Genomic DNA, 21,511 nt, shown 5'->3' with positions numbered 1-21,511 from the left:
TGCCTCCCAGCAAAGCCCATCCACTTGCTAGTTCAGGTTTTTTCCCCTAACTTGTCCAGGAGACAGAGAAGTTCAGTGGGGAAGGATTGAGGAGAGTTATGGTTCCCTACTTACCAGCTCCATCAGATCTTCTTTCAAGGCAAGCTCCTTTGCTATTTAACTTCTGAAAGCAAAGGGAACTTTTCTCACAAATGAGTGATGTCTCTCCCCATCACTGAGGAAACAGTCATAACAAATCAGCTGGCATGTGCTACATTTTTAGATTGTTGTGCTGGAGGCTGGGGGAAAGCTTGTGGAAGCTGGTGGGTGTGACAGCTGCCTTTCATACAGGATAAACACAAGAAGCAAGCGAGCTCCTTTTGGAGAAAGATAGCTGAAACAATAGGAGTCACTCCCCAAAACACAGGACTTTGCATGCATTCTTTGTACATACTCAGGATTGACCCAAAGAGATACCTTTATCCATCATCCATTTATCCTCTTCATAGAAACAACCCACAAGACCCTGCATGTTGGCTAAGCACTTGGGCCAAAAGGGTAACACTATAGTAAATTCTTGTTACTAAGGACTGACATGATTTTTTAAAACATAAAAATGGCTCCAGTCTACTGGGTCAGAGCAATGGTTGATCTAGCCCAGCAACTAGGGAAAACTACATCCTTGGATCTGAGCTGCTCTTCTTTCACCTCTGCAGAACAAGGGGTGATACTTGTTAGATAGTCTAGATACTTACAACAATTAGCACAAACATCTAAGGATTAATTTGCTCTCCTTGATGCTTTAAAACTGATTTGACAGCCCAATTTCATTTGTGTGCGCGGACACCAACAACCCACGTAGCAATTCTGAAACATCTAACTTTCTTTATAGCCTCCCTCAGAATCCAAACCTTACTCCAGCAAATTCACCCCTTTCCCCAGGACATTTCTTTTTCTGAGATTGCTAGAGTGCCTGGCATCAGTCTTGGGAAGAATGGAGCACAGAAACAGCATTTGGGACAATCCATTTTGGCACAATAGTGCTGATTCAGCAAAATACTTAAGCACCTGCTTAACTCTCATCACAGTACAACTCCAGAAAGGATTTGAAGTCTTTTTTCCCCTAAGGTTTGGGTATGTTTTCTCTTTAAGTGAACATATTTACCCCCTTGTTCAAGTACTTTGCTAAACCAGTGGCTTGCTTGTGTGTATTAAAATTTTAAAATAGTATCTCCTCTTAACTGCCACCAAAAATCCATTTGCTCTCAAATTAATGCATTGGTCCTTCCCAATCCACTGCTCTCCTTCCTCTCTGGTATTACACACAGTACTTCTATGTCCGGTTCAGCATTGAAACCCCCCCTCCCCACAATTCCAAAAGGATGAGCAGGAAAAGTCTTTTAAATAACAGGGCACCATTTTGAAAGATGAGGATGAATACAGAACGGTCTATAAGAGTTTATGTCCGATAGACCCCCTACACATTCCCTGTTTTCCTTCCATTGAATCCAACGATCATCCTTCCACCTGAGAGCTCCCCATGAAACACATCAGCAGTTGTATCTTTTCTCCTGTTAGTCAGGACAGCAATATTCTTGAGCCATATGCTTATGTTAAACTCTAAAATGTCCACACTTGCCTGCGTTTGTGAGACTCAGGCTATGTCTAGGGTTTTTTGGTATCCTGGAATTGTGCAGAGCGTAATTTGCGTACCTTTTTCCAATAAAGCCCTGTACTATAGACATAGCCTCAGAGCGTGCGAAGTAGGAATGAACAGTCTCATCCGAACATTGGGCTGTATCCAGGGAAAGACCTCAAGCCCTGGGAATTACTATCAGGACTGGCAGAAGCAATCCAGAAACCATATGCTCCATCCAGACTTGATGGGGAACTATCCAATAACTATTTGTGTAAATGCCTCATGAGGCTGGTGGTATGTGGGGAGCTTTTCAAAGAGCCCCACTTTTGAGGCCAGTTATGGGGCAAAGCATTTTAACAGTGGGCTGCCAGCCAAAGGAGTTTGCTGGAGTCCAACTTGGGCAGCAGGAAAGGTTCTAGGAGGAATTCGAACCCAGGTACATCAGCTCCATGGCAAACATGAGGGGAACATTGTTCTGTACAAGGCAGAGAAACTAAGAATACTGGTGTGACACCCACCATGCTTTATGAAAATTGGCTTATGAATATAAATATGCCTAACTTTGAGATGCTTTAGACAAAATACCTCATGTAACCTATCAATTTTAAATGTTACAAGCTGCTGGATCTGTTCTGGAGCATATATCATTTTTGTATGTGAAATTAGAAATAGGAAATATGAGACTGTTTGTAGTTTTACATGTGCTAATGAGAGCCATAACTGGTGCCCCTCCTCTCCAGCCTTGGTGATCAGTTCAACCACTTGTAAACAGCTTTGTTTATCCTTTAAGTCCAGAAGGTGGTTGGTCCTAGGAAAACATGTGACTAGAACACATGGTATTGGGATTCCATTTTGACCTGGTATTTTTTCACAGACAGGCGGGGGTAGGGGGGGAATGTAAAACAAAAGATTCTCACCCTTGGGGAAGAGTCTATTTAAGTAATGGGAAGCTATCAGCCCTTGGTCTATGGTTAGCCTGGGGAAGGGCCCAGCACACAAGGATGCAAAGAGGGCTGGGTCCCCAAGTCAGAGTAAAAGAGTTTGTCTCTGACTTGAAGATTATGCCTGAAATAAGAACAGCTCTAGGGTAAGAATTTGTATGCAATAAAGTTTTGTAGTGATTTAGAACTAGCTATGCGTTTTCTATTCATTTTCACTTAGTAACTTACTTTGATCTGTCTGTTTTCACTTGCAACCACTTAAATCCCCACTGTTTTATTGAGTACAAACACTTTTGCTTACTATCAGGTCGTGGAAATAATTCCAACCTTGGGGAACAACTGTTGTGCATATCCCTTTCATTGATAAAGGGGGTTTGCCAAATGAGCTTTTACTGTGTAAAACAAAGGAAGATGAATTTATCTGGGGTTTTTTGGTCCCATTTGGGGGTTGGTTTTCTGGGTGCTGTGATCTAGAACTGCATCCTCCCAGAGCTAATGTGGTTCAGTGTCTGCATTGTTCTGCAGGGGGGATGGTTACCCCAAATCTGTGCTTTGTCTGGGGGAGACCAGAGGATCTGTCCCAGCTGGACAGGGTGGTAGGGAGCCCCAATGAGCAAAAGGGCAGGTGTCAGTGGCATGATCAGCACCCCAAGGAACAATTACAAGGGGACTTTTGTGATTGGGTCACGTGTCACAACTGGGTCATGTGGCACCACTCAGGAAACTCATTTTTTCACAGGGACTCCAACATAGTGAATCAGATGGCATGAGCTTGGCTATTCATTTCCATCTGGTGGCACTTTTTACAATGCCTCATTTCCTACTGTAATAAAAGCGACAAATCCATGAGCCATTCTGTAAAGCTCCTTGATACAGCAGTGCCCTGTATAGCAAGCAAATGGTAGGAGGACACCAGCATTCCCAGCCAGCCCTGCTACAGGAGTATTAAGGAGCCGGTAGTAGGGAGCTGCTGCTCTCCCAAAGAGGCAGGGGCTGGTAGGCCAGGGTTTCCTCCATGAAAGTTCTGAGAATCCCTGCTCAGCTCAGTGGAGTCTAGAAGGAATGTGAGGGCAAAAGAAGGTCCTATCACAGGGACACTGCTGCAGGGAGCACAAGAGGGAGGGGGTTAAGCAAGGGCTCCTGGGCATTTGTGCAGTGTGGAGGCTCAGCCCCTGGAACGTTGCAGTTGCCAGATGGCCAAGCCATTGGGGACAGCACCCGTTAAAACTGTAAAGGGTGAAAACACCCAGCAAGATTATTGTTCAGTGACATGTTGCCATGGAAAGCTGAGTCATGACGGAAAGGGCAGGCCTGTGATAGACACACTCATCTTGTGTGGAGCAGGCCGGCTACTCCCACAGCTACTCCACGGACTTGCATGGGAAGGTGTTTCTTATTTTCACTGCTTGATGGAAATGAAGAGGAAAACTGCTGGAGGCCCAAAATCAGAAGTGAGCCATAAGAATGTGTAAATCAGACCACTTGGTTTTCAATGAGACTTTCACAGATATTTACACCACCCACCCGGGCAAGGGAGTCAAAGCTGACTGATGTCCACACAGACAAGCTAGAAGCAAGTAAGAACAGGTAATTTAGAAGCAGCCCCCACCCTCTTACAGCTTCCTGGTGTGAGCCTCAGATCAGCTTTGATTCCCTCACACCCACGCAGAATGGGCATATCAGCCAAGTATTAGGATCTTCCCTTTTCAACTGCAGTGGTTATTTGTGACCCTGATTTTGCTGAGACTTATTATTTACAACATGGTGGTGTTTGGCTTTAATGGTTTCTTGAGCCGGTGTATCTAAGTTCAGGTTGATTTAAAGGAACTCCTTGTACCTGCCGTATCCCCATAGCAGGACTGTCCCCAGTCTGCAGAGATTCATTTGCCTCCTACAGATGAGATACCTTACAGAGCTTGGACTGGAGGGATGTAATGGCTTGGAGAATGATGGCATCAAAATAAGGTTTTATTGTTGAGAACTGAAGTTTGGAAAGGACAGACATAGCAGGCGACCACCACTTCCTACACACCAGCCCGCCTGCAGCCTTATGAGGGGAGATGACAGTGAGGGCAAGGTGTGTGGAAAATCGGGACTGCATCCTTCCATGGTATCAGAGGAAAGGAGGGGAGAGGTCAGGGAGTGTATTTAGAATACAGACAGCTGGAGGGTGGAAGAGTTTGGGGCCCTGAGATAGCAGCTATACCAGCATTTGAGGGGCCTAGCAGAAGTGCCAGGCCGTTGGACAAGATGGAGGGACCTCATGTGGAGATGGGACTAGCCCATCCCGCCCCCGTCAGCCCTTCAGAGCTGGCCAAACCACGCTGCCCGGTGCCAATTTAAGGGGTCGAAGGCTCCGGCTGCCACTGCTGCTACACTAGTGGGTGTCGGGGAGCCCTGGATCTCCCCTTTTCTCTCCACCCCCTAGGTGAGAGGGCCTGCCAGCATTCTTTAGCTTTCCCCATGAGAGCAATAGAAAGACACCCAGTTCCTAAGCACTTCAGTGGGAACCCGCAATCTCATGAGATAATTGCAACAAACTCATTTCTACATCAACTTCACCCAGGGGACAGTAAGAAGCTGTCTTCTGCAATTCAGGAAAGAGAAATCACCCACTGCATAATTTCAGCACGTCTTCTGGTGAAGGCACTTTTAAAGTATTTTATAAATTGCTCCAGTTACTGGTTCTCTTTCAGAACATTTTTAGACTTAAAGTAGAAGAGACATGACAACTGTATTTAACTCTGTCAAGAAAACGTGGCTAGTCTAACTTAAAAAAAAAAAAAAAAAAAAAAGCAGCCAGGTAACAAGCTTATTCTCCAGCAAAGTTGCCTGTAAATTTCTCTGGCTGGATTACACCAGCTTTAAAAAAAGATTAAAACATTTCTCTTTATGACGGGGAGAAATAGAAATGGTTCTCATGCTAGTAGAATTTGAATAAATATGCTTATTTTTGTGCCTTTTGGAAACTAATTGAATTATGATGAACTGTAGGAAGCAAAAAGAAAGTGAAAGACAGACCTACGTGCCTCCATGGGGCATGCCAGGCATTTGTGGCTCTCCTGCTGGAGCTGTGCCCCTTTGCCCATCCTATCCCACTCAAAGGGGGCCTTTTTGGCAACAAAAAGCAGTGATCTTAGGTCTCCTAGAGTTGCCCAGGGAGGTCACCCAGGATCAGCTGTGGCAGAACTCAGAGAATTGGTTCTCCAGCAGTTAGAAGGGCTGGGAGGAAACAGAAACCTATTAGGGCCTAACCAAGCAAGGTAAAAAAATCCCAGAGGTGTAGCCGTGTTAGTCTGTAACTTGAAAAACAACAAGCGTCCTGTGGCACATTAGAGACTAACCAAAGTATATAGAATCATGAGCTTTTGTGGGCAAAATCCACTTCATCAGATGAATTGGAGTGGAAATAACAGAAACCAAGAGATAAGGCCTGGCAGCTTCTTCCAAGTCCCTTGGACTAAGTGGGCAGTTCTGGGTGCATCAGGAAAAGGTTGGCAATCCAAACGCCCAACCTGGGCAGGGCTTAGCCCCGCGAGCTCTTTTCTGAGTCAGCGAAAGGTTGGCTGTTCACACTGTGGAATGCAAAGCCCAGGTGGCCTCTGAGTTAAATACCAATCTGAGTGCTGTCATGTGATACAAGAGATGCTCGGCTGGTGCAGGCCTATGCAGGGCCTCACCCCTTCTCCTCGCCAGCTGCTCCTAAGATCTCAGATCAGAAGTCACAAGAGAAGGGAACAATCTCAGAACAGAATTCTTTTCCCCCAAAATATTTTCCATTTATTTTTGTAGAACATTTGTGTTTCCACTTACAAATAAAAAAATGCTTAGAAAGACGTTACAAAATTGTGCAGAACAGACCAGAGCGGTACAGCACTTCTCCTGCTGTATCATTTTGCGTCGTTCTCTTCCTCCTCCTTAGCTGACGTAGGCCCTTGTGCTTGGTACTGCAGCTCAGCTGGTTCTGCATCAGCTGGTGGCACTCTCATGTTCAGAATCTAAAAAACAAAACCGCCACATCAGATTACAGACCCAGAATATTAGGAATAAAGCTTCATTAGAAGGTGCCTGTCTGCTGTGGGCACTTGAGGTGCCTTGTGGAAGCAGAAGTCAATCACCCCCCAGAGGAGCGACAATGTCCATTTGTGGCCTGCAAAAAGTTCTCTCCAATACCAGGATATTTTAAAGCTCTTATATAGGGGCCATCTGAGCACGTCTAAGCCACTCAGTTGGGACCCAAGGTTCGGGGTGCAAGCTTTCCCCTGACTTCTCACACTGACAGGGGGAGTTCCAGTCCCTCAGGAGATGGTGATGGGGGAAACCAGAGAATGGATCCAGAACTGGTGTCAATGGATGGCAGGAGAACACTGGATGGAGATTTCTTATTGTATTAGGGAAGCAAGGGGGAATCTAGCCTGGGCCCTGGTTGATATTCTGAGTCTTGAGTTACGCCACAGAGATCTCAGTCAGCTCAAAGCTGCATGAACCCGGCCCAATATCTTGCTGCAGCACAACCCAGAAACGGAGCTTTTGCATTGGTGGGGCTACCCATGAGCAAAGGGGCTCTGCAGGTTTGGCCGGATTGTCCAAACTGGCCCTGCTTGTTTAAAAGAAAAAAGGCCAAGTCCATGGCCCACTGAGGACCTGGACAGCAGAGACACACAAGCCAGGACATCAGAATGCCAGGTGTGAACAGCATCCTGCAGCCCCTCCTGCCTGCATGCCGTACAGTGCAAGAGGCTGGGTAGGATATAATACGTTTTGTAGGGACCTCGAACCAAGTTCACTGAGCTTTAAAATGTCCGCATCAAAAGCTCAAGTCATGCACCTCCAGGCAAGCACAGAGCAACACACAAGCAGGGACATCTTTTCCCACGCCCTCCTCATGCTTCCACAGAGTCTGCGTTAGCTGCAGTCACAGATTAGCTTGTTTCGGTAGCCCCCAGCAAGGTGCACTGAAGTCCTCCCATCCACATCACAGAGGCATGCACAATGGTGATCGGAGCTGCAAGCACATTGGGTTTATACAAGGCAAGGCACAAAGTTTGCTAGGCTCCTACAGTATAAAATAAAATGAATTGCTCTCTTTGAGCCCATAGGCTCTTCAGAGCAAAGCATGGATAAAGGAGAAGGATGTTGATGTTTGGTACAGATGTGGTGTTTGATATTAAATCCAATCCATCTTTTCTCCCTCCCATCACTTCAGCTGCACTGCCCTGCCCTGCCTGCACGTGTCACTAACCCACTTGGAAAGGTAGTAGAAGTTGCCTTGACTGACTTCTACTGTCATTCTTCCACTTGCTTTTGATCAAAAAGTCTAGTCCTGCACAGGCTTGGCTCCTCCACAACACTCAAACAACTTCCCATTAACAGTAATGAAGGCCACTTAGTCCTTCTATGCCACTTTTCAGCCACAGAGCTTAGAGTGCTTTAACAAAAGGTGGGTGAGCATTATGTCCATTTTACAGATGGAAAATAAATCCAAGCTCCTCTCAATCCCCAAGCATTGACATCGACAAGATGAACTCTCAGGGGTTTCAGTTACAGACAATATTAACTTAATGCTGCTAGAAGCTTCCCAGGCATGCCAAATGTTTGTGCTTTGCACAGAGATGATCCAAACACTTCAGATACTCGGGGCTGGAGCCTGGAAGTCACTCTAGAAGAAAAGTTCCTCAGCCCCGGCCAGACCTAAGAGCGGACAATCACTGCACCTTCACTGCATTGCAACTGGCGCTCTGAAAAAAGCAAGAGGGCCCAGCAAGGTCACAAAATAGGGCCACGTCATTATCCCAGCCAGGTTTTGTATGCTATACATGCTAGAGCAGAAGAACTGTCCAAGGTTAATCCCAGGCTCCTCTACCGGAGCTCAGTCCAAAGGGAGAGCCATACCACCCTGGCTTCATAATTGCAAGCCAGAGTCTAGGGCAGGATTGGCAACCATCGGCAGGGAGCCCCTCGGGGTGATCCGCTGGAGGGCTGCGAAACATGTTGTTTACATTCCCATTTGCAGGCATGGCCCCCCGCAGCTCCCATTGGCCAGGAATGGCGACCTGTGGCCACTGGAAGCTACAGGGGGCTCCTTCCTGCAAACTGCCACATAAACAAAATGTCTCATGGTCTTTGCAAGCCAAAAGTTACTGACTCCATGTCTAGGTTAAAAATAAAACATACAAAAATCTAAGACTAGAAATAGAAGAAAACAAAAAACAAAAAGAAGAAAACAATAGTAATAAAACAATATTGCAGGTTGAACCTCCTTGGTCCGGCACTCTTAGGACCTGACTGGATTTTGCCAGACCAAGGGAGGTCATTTCTGGCTCCCCTGCTGCCAGACCCTCCCCCCCCCCATCCTGTCCCCTCCCCCACAGGCTTCCTGGCTCCCGCCACAGCCCAGCAGAGTTGCATGCCAGCTCCAAGCCTTCCTGCAGCCCAGATAAGCCGTGCACTGGCTCTCCACCCCCTCAGGCTCCTTCCTGGCTCTCGTCCCACCACGCAGCCCATCTGGGCTATGTGTCGCTCCTCCCCTACCCATGGCATCACGCCAGGCTGCCAGCCCCCTGCAGCGCACCAGGATTCTCTGATCCTGGAACATTCTTGGTCCTTCCAGACCACAGTTGTGGCCAGAACAGAGAGTTCCGGTTTATAGAGATGCATCCTGTTGTATCAAACACCTTTGTCCCTTTGCTAGCTCCCCAATCACATAGCAAGATACACATCCCCCAAGGACAATGGAAACATTTCTGTGTATACACCTATGCACACAGCCCTGCTACCCAATCCATTGCTCACAAACTACTGCAGCTGTCAGCATCTTCTACAAAACAGAGTGACGAAGTCTAGAGTTGAAAAGGGAAGACGGATGCAGAACCTTCCCAGTTAGTATTTAGGGCTCTGCCTTGAACTATTTAGTTTGTGACCCCTCCCTCAAGGCCAACTGCTTCAATAAGAAATGTCTGCCTGACCTCAGCGGGCTGGCAAGGATTCAGGAGCTCTGCAGGTTTTTGCTATATACTTTACCATACAAAAGGCACCTAAACCCTGCTGGATAGGACCTAGAACCTGTGCTTATTTTGAGAAAGAAAAATCTCCTTGACTCAACACATATAAAAACTGAGAAATCAGATTAAAATTGTCAATGGGCAAATTGCAAAGATGCTGGCAGGATGGTCGCTAGTCTATGCAAACCCCACCTACATACACATGCTATTGGGGGGTTTCATTCCAAGTCTGTGGGGTTTATTTTGTGGGTTTAACACATCCCACTGGTTTCTGCAGTGAGAATACTGCACAGGACATTCTTTATCTTGCTGAGATCAGGACATTTAAATCTCCAGTCTGAAAAGAATCAGCAAGTCCACAAATCTGACCTCACAGGTTTGCTGGTGGGCACCAGAAAATGAGCACACAGCTGTGAAGTCACTTAAACCTATCAAGTTTGATTTAAGGATCTTTCTGGCAGAGGCACAATCCAGTTCTCCAAGGCAAGCTTCAGATACCTGAGTCACAAAAGACCGTCCTCTCTTTTCCTACAACTCCCTGCTTCGTTCACTAAATAACTAACAACTCTGACCTCATTCCTGTGCCGGTTTTCTCTTTCGCTGTCCCTAGTACTCAGTTGTGACCTAGGCTTAGTGGTTCCTCCCCTTAGCTGAGGGGATAAATTTTTAGTCTCGGGCAGGCCTGGGCTTGCCTGTCCCACTCCTGCCAATAGTACACAACAAATTTCTGCTACCAGTGATGCAAAGGTCGTACAGATGGCAGCATGGTTCACTACACAACCCTGACGCATTCCTAGAACAGGGCCGTCACGTGCCCTTAATGAGGCAGGCGTCTTGTGGACCAAAATAGTATGTGATCCTGTAAGGAAAGCCTGTCATAATGCAAACACACAAAGGAACTGGGTTAAGGTTGCCCTGGCAACTTAACAGTGGTGTTTGCTAACTGGTGAGTGCCTGAATGCTTTTAACTTTAAAAAAAATATGATCTCCTAAGCTTGCCAAAGGTTAAACATAGGAGAAAAAAAGAATTAGAGACAAAAATGCCATCATGGGGAACCATGCTGGCTCCTCACATGAGACCTCAGTACGGCTGGGCTCTTTAGTCTCATGGCACAGTCTCTACCATAGGAGCCAGCAGAGAAATAGATAGTAGAAGGCGGCTCTTATCTTCTCTGTTGGCCTGGCATGGAAGGGGGATAAGACACATTATGCCAGGGGGGTTTAAAGATACTTGCCAGACAGAGGTGGAATGGTGAGCCAGAGGGATAATGGGTTCCCTCCCAGGTTCTGCAAGGGGGTGTTCTCTCGTGGGCACAGACACTTCTACTTCTATCCACCACCACAGTTCGTGTCCCTGCCACTTTCCCTACTGCCATCTCTCGCAGCTACTGCCCTGGGCCTCCCAAGGACTCCTGGCCCCCTCCCTCCTACACTCACCTAATCCTGCCTCTCTCCACCCCATCTTTTGTCCACTCTGCTCCAGCCTGAACTTCCAAGTTCCTGTCCTCACTCCCTTGCTTCTCACCCTTCTGCATTGGGGTCAGTTGGCTTCCCCTTTCTCCTTGCTGTCTGAGCCCTGGCAAGCAGGAGTACTAATGGGAGAACGTCTCCCCACTCTCCGTCAGGTGCCTAGCACCACAATGCAGGGAAAGTCTTGCTCAGCCCCTAGTGCCCTGGATGGAGCATGCTCTGTCACTTTCCAGGGATGACACATGCAGAGTCTAATCTTCAGAGAGGAGCTGTGCAAGGCTGGAGCATTGTCAATGCAGACGCCATCTTACAAGAATTTAGCTGCTAAATTCCAACACATCTCTATGGAGCACGTGCAAGCGGATTTTTCAGGTTTATAATCTGGGCAGATTTTCATAGGAATGACAAATGGCACATTCCTGACCTCAGGAGCAAGCGCCCCGCAAAATGCAGAGTCTCTGCTCAAAAGGAGGGAGACACTGGAGTTTCTCAAAGCATTGAAAGAATCCTCCCTTACCTCAACATGAGGGAAATATTCCCCTCCTAACCTTATTCTCTGGTGAGCTGAGCTGCTTTATCTGCAACACTGTAGAAAGTTCAGTCTTAGGCGAACACACAGTATGGAAAATTTCAGCCTGATCAATTTAAGTTTGGCAAAATTATAATCAGCTGATATCAGGGTTTTATAATGGAAAATGCCAGGTAACTAATGATAGGCAGCAGATAATGACAGTTACAATATAGATAGATACAGATACACACAGTTTCCTTTCCAAAGACTTAACATGAACACATGCAGCTAGCTAGAAACATTTAAGAGAATATAGGCCTCATGTCTTGATTCCTCCCACTATTTATATTGAAATGTTGGGAGAGCATTGTCTAACAGAGACAAACAACAACTTTGAGTACAGGTTGAACCTCTCTAGTCTGGCATCATAGGGACCTGAATGGTACCGAACCCCAAAATTTTCCAAACCCTGGAAGGTCACCATTTTGTCTTGCAACATTATCAACACTTCCACTGCTTACTGGGCTCTTAGAAGAGATTTAGGGGTAAAATAGGTAAATAACAGCACAGAACACTGAGAGCGGGGACTGAAGGGCATAAACAAACTTTATGGGACCACAGAAAACTTGGCCACACCCATGGTAAGTGGACATGTGTCTAACTAAAATCATGCCTGACTATGGATGTTGCTGGACCAGAGTGTGCCAGACTAGAGAGGTTCAACCTGTAACTGCAAGTCACATGTACAAAGAGTATAATTCAGCGGTTGGTGCACACAAAGGATTTTTTTTGGAAGTCCTTACATCCTCTAAAAGCTGTGAACACACTAATATGGGCCAGACTTGGATCCCCTTGCTGACAATCAGGAGTGCCTGGCTTGACAAGAAGGATCACTGATTTCACTGGAAAGAATCAGGACAAGGCATTACTCGCCATGAGGAGCAGCAGCAGAATTTAGCCCTAAGTTAGTAGCGTGAGAGATTTCCACCCTAGTGACGATTTGGATATTAAAAAAAGATTTAAAAGGGAATATCTATAAAAAGATATTTTCAGTAAACTGTTAACTTCTATCTCCACTACTCTCCACCCCTCTCTCTAGTTTGTACATCACAAATCATTTTAAAAGCACCATTGTACAGAGAATGTTCAGGAATAGTACTACTATATATGCCTCTCACTCAACATTTACTTCTGATGGCAACATTAAGTTATCTGGGCCAGTACTATTTGTGTAAACACTATTATTGACTCTTCTTGGACATGCAATAGATGACTGTATACCTGTATTAATGCAGTTACAATGCTGACAGATCCTGGTCGTCTGCAGGCAGAATTGAACCTGGGACCTTTGGAGTTTAGTCCATCAGGCTGGTACCTAAGGCTGTATAATGGACTCATTCTCTCTGTGAATGATCTCAGTGCCACTAGTGAGGACAGGGCACCACACCCAGAAGGTGCGTGGGTTACACAGCAACTACTCATTTTAGAACTTTAAGAAAAGCTGAATTCAGGAGAGTCTTGGATCTAATGGCTGCCCACCTCATATACACCAGGAAGCTGAAAAATGGAAATAGGTGCATCAAATGTCTGAACTACAGTTACTCTCCTTCTGTCGTCTCTGCAATGTAGTCTGAGTGAAAGTCTTGCACGAGCGTGTATGGTGCACACATAAGAACATAAGAATGGCCGTACTGGGTCAGACCAAAGATCCATCTAGCCCAGTAGCCTGTCTGCCGACAGTGGCCAGTACCAGGTGCCCCAGAGAAGGTGGACCGAAGACAATGATCAAGCGATTTGTCTCCTGTCATCCTTTTCCAGCCTCTGACAAACAGAGGCCAGGGTCACCATTTCTATCCCCTGGCTAATAGCCTTTTATGGACCTAACCTCCAAGAAATTATCTAGCTTCTCTTTAAACTCTGTTATAGTCCTAGCCTTCACAGCCTCCTCTGGCAAGGAGTTCCATCTACTACTTCAGGGCTGATCTCCATGTGATTGTCACATTTAAATTCTAATAGGCTGAGTTACAAGGGGAGTCTTGGTACTTCATCAAAGGAGAGTCACTCAAATTCAAGTGTCTCTTCCCATCACCGGTCTAGCTCTGGTGGCTTAATGGCTCTATGTAGTGTTGCTGATGCTACAATTCACTCAAGATAAGCATTGGAATTTCCAGTTGGGTTTGAATCCCAGTCGAGATTCAATGTAGCATCAGAAAAACTGAGGCAAGAGATGCAAGGAACACAACTGAAGAGGCATATGCTGTGCTGACGGCTGCATGCCCTGGGACAGTGGCAGTTACAGGCAGCTGCCAAAATTGGGAAAGGCGGCATTAGCCTCTTAAAAGCAAGAAAAGGAGAGATGGCTTGGGCGGGCAGGTGGAGGAGAGTTGTCTAGTGCCAATAGAGAACAACACGTTTCAAGGTTTCAGGAAAACACTAAGTTTTCACGCAGTTTTCAAGCACAAAATGTTTATTTTTTGTAATATATACAATCTCTTGGGGTTTTTAGTGCCACTGACTTTGTCAGTATACAAGGGGTGGACTATACATCAGGCAATAGCAACAAACTGTAAGATCCAGTGCAAGCTGAAGGAGAAATGATGTGAGAACATATTTTCCATATTTGCTCAGGAAGCATACAGACATGAATCTAAAGAAATAAATTAAGGATACATGTTACAGAGAACAGAAATCTCTTACTACAGTAAGTATTTTGCCCAGGCAGAAGACTCTGCATAATTGTCTATAAAATTCAATTCTAACTGAATTGATGGAATAATATATTTAAAGGGTACCAATCAAATAATGTAGACAGTTATAATGTTCAAAGTACAACAGAACTATACAATTCACAGCTTGGCAGCACAAGACATCTCCACCCTTCAGCAGGTAGAATAAAATGTCATTGCAGTAAAGAAATCTAGAGCAGTGTGCCTTCAAGTTTGACCATGTAATGCTTTGTTACCGGTGCCCATAATGATTTCCCTTAGTGCATTCTATTAAAATGAAACTTACCATCCACAAAAGTCAGTTTTAGTGGGTTACCGTGTGCCTTTTGACTGAAAGGTGAAGATGCAGATTCTATGCACAGTAAAATGGATAAAAAGCAACTGTCAGAAAGGAAAGGGGTGTCCTTGCACCTACAGTGCAAACTTAATTAAAATTGAAAAAAAAATCAAACCACAATCAAACACCAAAACCGAAGGATTCATTGCTCCCATAAGAAAAAAATAAAAAAGAGCTTTGCACTTAGTTCCATGTCAGGGGGAGTACTATTAGCACTTCAGTGACAAAAAATACCATTCTTAACCAATACTGCTGGTCGAATTAAAGGGAGAGTACATGCAAGTACTATACTTACATAGTTCTTATAGTAACCGGGAGATGGGTTGTCCTATAATCAAGATTTCAGTTAGATTGTTCGGCTATGAAACATGCATCGATTCATAATTGAATTGAATTACACAAGCCCGTTGGGGGGGGGGAATAAAATATAATCAATTTGCTGCTGAACTAAAAGAAAGCAGTATTTGCCTGCCTGCTCCCTGTAACAAAAATAAGTTGTCGTCTGCAACAAATTTACCAACGACTGCATAACGGAATGAATTGCACTGCCCAAAAGGTATTCCCTGTACTTATATACAATGTACTTCCGCTGATCCTGTAAATGCTTCTATTTTAAAATGCATCTTTCACTACTCATTGTAGAAATGCAAATATATTTAGATCAGTTTCTCAAACAAATCTCACCTTGCAAACTTACAAATTTAAATTCAATCCACTACTTATAATAAAAGCATTTACAGTAGAAAATGGAATGAAACTAATCAAGAGCTTCAACTGTAAACCTTCAGTATATTTGCAAATTGAAACAAAATTTAAACTCAGAAGCCGATTGTAAATAAAATACACCTTTCAAATATTTTTACATTTCTTTCCAGCGGGGGCTGAAAAGCTTAAATTCAAGGCACTGTACTCCTGCAAGGGTTAATACAATTTTGTAACCTTCAAGTACATTAACTTTAAAGATTGCAAGTGTGGAACACCGGAACACAAGAGAATAAAGTGTCTTTAGCAATGAAATTTAAGCAAATATTGCCATAACAAACCACCTATCTTTCGTGAAAACATTTCACAGTGATTGCTTGATGCAGTGTATGGCTGTGTATGCTATTAGGCCTGTACTGGGTGCCAGCAGTAGAACCATACCTCTTCAAACACATGTGGCATCTATAGGCTCAAACACTCAGCATTCCAATTTTGAAATCATCCTCCTCTATCAAAAGGCGACAAAGCTATGTTTTGTTCATGTTAGGGCCAGGTGGATGGACAGCAGGCTGCTGCAGTGACACTGGAAACATCTGCAAGGCAGTTTTGCCAAGAGCTGGAAACTGTGCAATACTCTGAGTTCCTACAATCCCAGGTTGTGCTGCTGTGCCCGACCACTGCACTCCATAAACTGGTGTAGGGAAAACTCCTCCATATTGACAAAGAGGCATCACATAAGGCGTTACTGTGCCAGAAAGGGTAGTACCTGGCATAGGCACTGGCATGGATGGCGAAATTCCAGAAGTTAACGTGGCTGACATAGGACAAGACACTGGAACAATGCACTTTTTCCCCACTCCTGTTCTGACTGAATTAACCTATAGAAAGACAAATAAAAAAGCAAAGCTATTAAGCTGATCCTCTCCTCACTGACCAATGCAGTACTGTATTTTCTGAACTATGAAAGTGGTGTAAAATTGGTCATTTTCACCCTAATGACGGTAAGTGATCCAGCTCTTATGAGAGTCTCACGCTGTCAAGTGGCAAAGATTTTGACTGACAGGGGGAGTAATACCCCACTCTCGCCTTCCAAACAGAAAGCACCTCTGCGAGAGACAGAGATGGGAAAGGATGCAAAGAATAATCTTGCCCCAAGTTCTTTGGCCTCGTCATTATTAAACAGCTACCAACAGAGACTTCCTGTAGCCTCCAAGTCAGAGAACATTACTTACTCCTCCTCAGTCCGTGCAAGAACGGGAGAGATACTATTTATCCTCCAACTCTCTAAGGACTGGGCCAGATTAGATCATTACAAATACATTTTGATGCAGGAAAAAACGCAGATGCCTGTATTTAGCTGCGTCAACTACTTAGCCAAAAAAGGGCAGGGCATGCCACTGAACAAGGGAGAGAACTCAACAGAGAAAGCCACATAGCAATGGTTTCTTTAAGTAATCTTTATGGGTATGTCTACACTACCCTCCTAGTTCGAACTAGGAGGGTAATGTAGGCATACCGCACTTGCAAATGAAGCCCAGGATTTGAATTTCCCGGGCTTCATTTGCATAAGCGGGGAGCCGCCATTTTTAAAACCCCGCTGGTTCGAACCCCGTGCAGCGCGGCTACACGGGGCACGAACTAGGTAGTTCGAACTAGGAAGCCTAATTCGAACTACCTAGTTCGTGCCCCGTGTAGCCGCGCTGCACGGGGTTCGAACCAGCGGGGTTTTAAAAATGGCGGCTCCCCGCTTATGCAAATGAAGCCCGGGAAATTCAAATCCCGGGCTTCATTTGCAAGTGCGGTATGCCTACATTACCCCACTAGTTTGAACTAGCGGGGTAGTGTAGACATACCCTATGATCCTCCAACTCCAACTGGCCTTTATGCCTGCCCAGGACAAACAAAATCTTAGCTGAGTCTCCCATTGAACTTCCCCAGGTCTTTAGAATCCCAGCAAAGGGGCAGGACTGGGGGTTAGCCTCAGTAGTTCAACCTCATTGCTCACTGAAACAATAGTATCTGGAGTTTCCATGGTGGTGTGACAGAAAGGGCTTTTTCTTTTCTTTGTTTGGCTTCATGGGAATGATAAGATTAATAAGAGAACAAACACCACAGGAATGATTATAATACAAGGCATAATCTGGTCTCCCTGTGGACTGGTTTAGTTTTTAAATGGATACATAATTTACAACTTCCAGAAATGTTTGCCCCACATCAGCACCTGTTCCTGAAACAAAGATACCAGTGTTTCTTTGAGTTTGGAAATCTCAATATGGAACAGGTCAAATGGATAAGATTGGTTCAAGTGGGATTTTTGAAGGACAAAAGCAAATATGAGTAAGAAGGGGTGTGTGGTGATGGTGGGGTTACTTTTAAAATATAATATAAAAAAAACCCCCATCAGTGATGTCACTGAGGGACTTTTGGCTGTGGGGATGGAACATCTAGTTGCAAAACAAAACCCTAATTTTTAACCACTGCAGAAATATTTAATGGCTTTTTGTTTGCTTAACTTTATCTCAAGTGATGTTTGAGTCTGCCTGTGTGTATCTATATGGTGGTTTTAAAATCAGTGATGCAGCAACACCCCGCCTCCCCCGCTAAAAATAATGGCATAAACCAAGGTTCTTTTAATTTTTTGATTCTTTTATATTATTAATTTTGTCAAAACTATTGGTATATTTTATAGCAGTCAGAATATAGCTAATTGAAAAGTAACATGAACCAAGGATATATCTATAGGACAATGATTTTTCAAAACTGCTATTTAAGACCATGTTTTAAGATTCTAAAATGGTGTTTTCAAGAAAATTAGATTGTTTTAAGTAACAGACAACAGACTTATGGTGCACATGCTTCATTCCAATTTACAATTATGCTGCCCCCCAAAGCAACAGAGTATACAATATTACTGGAAGTCATTAAATGGCACTATTGCAGATAGTTTTGTTAGCTCTGTTTTTCTGAATGTGTAAGAATCAGACCTTGGAGAAATGCTTATTGTCAGCTGTGATACAGCCCCTTTTAGATGCTGAGAAGTATGATTCTACCTTGGTGTGTACATCTCTTGCACTCTCAACTCACTCACTCTTGGGCACAGTTGCTTCTGCCAGAAAATGACCAGTTATTGCCTCTTTCCCCATATATAGGAGGTTGACAAACTAGTTTTCAGCAACTTTTTTTGTGATCCTCCAGCTGTACCTTAAGACATCATTTCAACTTATATATTCAGAGATAATCCTCAAATATTTTCAGCACATGATGAGAACTCTTGCATCTCTCAGCATCTTCTGAGTGTGACCTCACAGCCAACACCCACGCCACGGCCTTCAGAACGGTGCTGAGAAGTGGAGAAAGTGATTCTGGATTTCCACATTTCAGTGATGCCACAGACTTTCATTCTCTCTGCTCGCTTAGTGCATAAAGTTCAAGGCGAAACCTGGACAAATCTGAAAGGCTTGTCCAAATACTGAGCAACAGCTTGAATATCTCTGTGTTGTGAGGAAAGGTAGGGCTGCAAAGTCAGCTGGATATATCATGCAATCAAGATCATCTCTACTTTCTGTCTGAGCTCCTGGCAGGTATTCCCACTGAAGCACACTTGAGGAGTTTTGCCAGGCTCAAGACAGCAAGGCACTGCTGCAATTTTATCAGATAAGGCACGCAGGCTTATCTGTAAACATATGCCAATTGTTCCCATTTCTTATCATTCCAGTGCCAATTTCAGAATTAATTCAACCTCAGCTGTCAATCTGTGTCATCATTTCCCCCCTCACGTCAAGAGATGGCCAACTCCATGCTGACAGAATGAGCCATTTTCAATCACTAGATATAGACTGGATCTCCCTGGTCCAGCACCCTTGGGACCTAACCGGTCTTGAATGAGGGAATTTGCTGGATTAGGGGAAGTCCCCTGCCACCGGTTGGACACTGCCCCTCCCCTCCTGCTGGCTCCGCTCCAGTGCTGCTGCTACAGAGCATGGGGCTTTCCTGGGATGGCACTCCCCAGCCTCCCGGCCCTGCTTGTTCCCGCTGGCTGGTGCTTCCCGTGGTTGGGGCCCTGTAGCTGCCCTGCTGGTCGGAACTCCATGGCTTCCTGGCTGCTGCCTCACCCGGTCAGGGTTCTGTGGCTGCCCTGCTGTTCCATGCCGGGTCGGGGCTCTGCAGTTACCTCACTGAGCAACACCCAGCTAGGGCTCTTGGGGCAGGGCTTGCCCATCCCAATGGCAAGGCTCTGTCATTGGACTCTTCACCAGCTTGCACTCTCGGGCTCTCTGGTCCAGTAACATCTGTGATCTTGCTGGACCACAGATGTTGCCAGACCAGAGAGTTCCTGGATTGAGGAGGTTCAACCTGTACTTGCTGAATCAGATGTCCTATTCTTTTGGCTAATTTCTTGTCAGCAAGGCTGGCAACCACATCCGTTCATGCCAGTTACTCATTTGGAAAGAAGTTCCAGTGAAGGCTCATTTTTCCACATATCATGACGACTCTTCGATACACATTGCTTATCAGTGATAAGTGTGTGATACACAGTGCCTTCTGTCTTAGCAATTATAGGCAGTCTTTTCATTTGCAATAACATTTCCTGATACCAGCATCTGCAAGGTACCTTGAAATACTTGTGGATGGCCTGGATCATCTATTTTACACTGATGTTGTCTTAGGAGATGTAGGAATAGCAGAGGCTGGTGTTCTGGCACAGGTACCAGACTCTTATGTTGCCATCGGGGGGAGGGAGGAGGGAGCAGAGGGAAGGGGAAGGGAGAAAGAGAGAGAGAGAGAGTGTGAGTGAGTGAGTGAGTGTGTGTGAGAGAGAGAGAGAGAGAGAGAGAGAGAGAGAACACCATAATAGTCTTTGCAGAATTGTTTACAGTTGTGTCTTCTAGCTCATTGACAATGCTTCTGAAAAGCTAGATTCTCTGGGATGAGAGAGAAGACATTTCTACTTCTTTACTTCCTAGCTGATTCTTAAACACTGTACAAGGAGAGGCGAGTGGTACTGAATCACTTGGCTAATCATATGCTGAATAGACTTGACATAATTTACAGTGTTGCCCTATTGGTTTCCTTTTATGTTTCTTTCTACTATAGGTTCTAGACATTTTGTTTGTTAAACGAGCCTGGGCTTAACCATGTTGGGTAAACAAACACACAATTCTCATCATGAATGGATCCACCAGATGTGTTGTAAAATTGCATCTGAAGTCGCACACGGTACAAATATCTTCCTAGGTACAGAAATTTAGAAAGAAGTGAATTATGCTAAACTGAATTAAGGCCACTTAAATTCTGAACAAGAATGTCCCCAGAGGGATTTACTGCAGTTTAATGAATCCTCTTTAAATTTACACCTTTAGTTAGCTCAGATTAATTTTCCTGAGTGGTCCTTGTAGACAAGCCCTTAATAAACTTTTAAAATATGCTAAAAAGCATTTCAAAAATAAAATATTTGCGTGGGAAGGAGGTGAGCAAGTTATTTTTTTTCTTCCTCCTTTGATAATCCTTCCCCAACACATACCCTATACTTATCTTACTTTAACCACATTCATAACTATACAAACAAGGAAAATTACACACTAGGAAACTGAATCCGAATAGATGATGTGTCCATGTGATATATAAAGCTACGTGGCCAGCAGTAGGGCAGACCTTAACTATGATGGCCAATGCAACCAAGCTATAGAGAACAGAGTGAAAAAACCGATCATAGAATCATAGAATACTAGGACTGGAAGGGACCTCGAGAGGTCATCAAGTCCTGTCCCCTGCCCTCACGGCAGGACCAAGTACTATCTAGACCATCCCTGATAGGCATTTATCTAACTTACTCTTAAATATCTCCACAGATGGAGATTCCACAACTTCCCTGGGCAATTTATTCCAGTGTTTAACCACCCTGACAGGAACTTTTTCCTAATGTCCAACCTAAACCTCCCGTGCTGCAGTTTAAGCCCATTGTTTCTTGTTCTATCCCCAGATGAACAAGTTTTCTCCCTCCTCCTTTCAACACCCTTTTAGATTCCTGAAAACTGCTATCATGTCCCCCCTCAATCTTCTCTTTTCCAAACTAAACAAACCCAATGCTCTCTAGACCATTAATCATTCTTGTTGCTCTTCTCTGGACCCGCTTCAATTTCTCCACATCTTTCTTGAAATGCGGTGCCCATCCAAAACCCACTTCCTCTGCCAGAAAACATCATGC

At 44.7% G+C, this 21,511-nt stretch overlaps 1 protein-coding gene across 14 annotated transcripts in view; it reads right to left on the bottom strand.

Annotated features, from left to right (window-relative positions):
• Nucleotides 1-6,307: 6,307 nt before the first annotated feature.
• Nucleotides 6,308-21,511, bottom strand: part of WNK2 (WNK lysine deficient protein kinase 2) — a 198,929-nt gene continuing 183,725 nt past the window's right edge. For 12 of the 14 annotated variants that reach the window (XM_075938948.1, XM_075938945.1, XM_075938946.1 and 9 more), the window contains one exon: nt 14,328-16,184. In XM_075938948.1, the coding sequence (XP_075795063.1) occupies nt 15,834-16,184 (351 nt within the window). In that variant the 3' untranslated portion in view covers nt 14,328-15,833. Of the gene's footprint in view, nt 6,558-14,327; nt 16,185-21,511 lie in introns of those variants that run through there. The other 2 variants (XM_075938942.1, XM_075938943.1) reach the window with 2 other exon arrangements.

The sequence above is a fragment of the Pelodiscus sinensis genome, chromosome 11 (genome assembly GCF_049634645.1).
Source record: "Pelodiscus sinensis isolate JC-2024 chromosome 11, ASM4963464v1, whole genome shotgun sequence".
Taxonomy (NCBI): domain Eukaryota; kingdom Metazoa; phylum Chordata; order Testudines; family Trionychidae; genus Pelodiscus; species Pelodiscus sinensis.
This window is presented reverse-complemented; position numbering and strand designations above follow the sequence as displayed.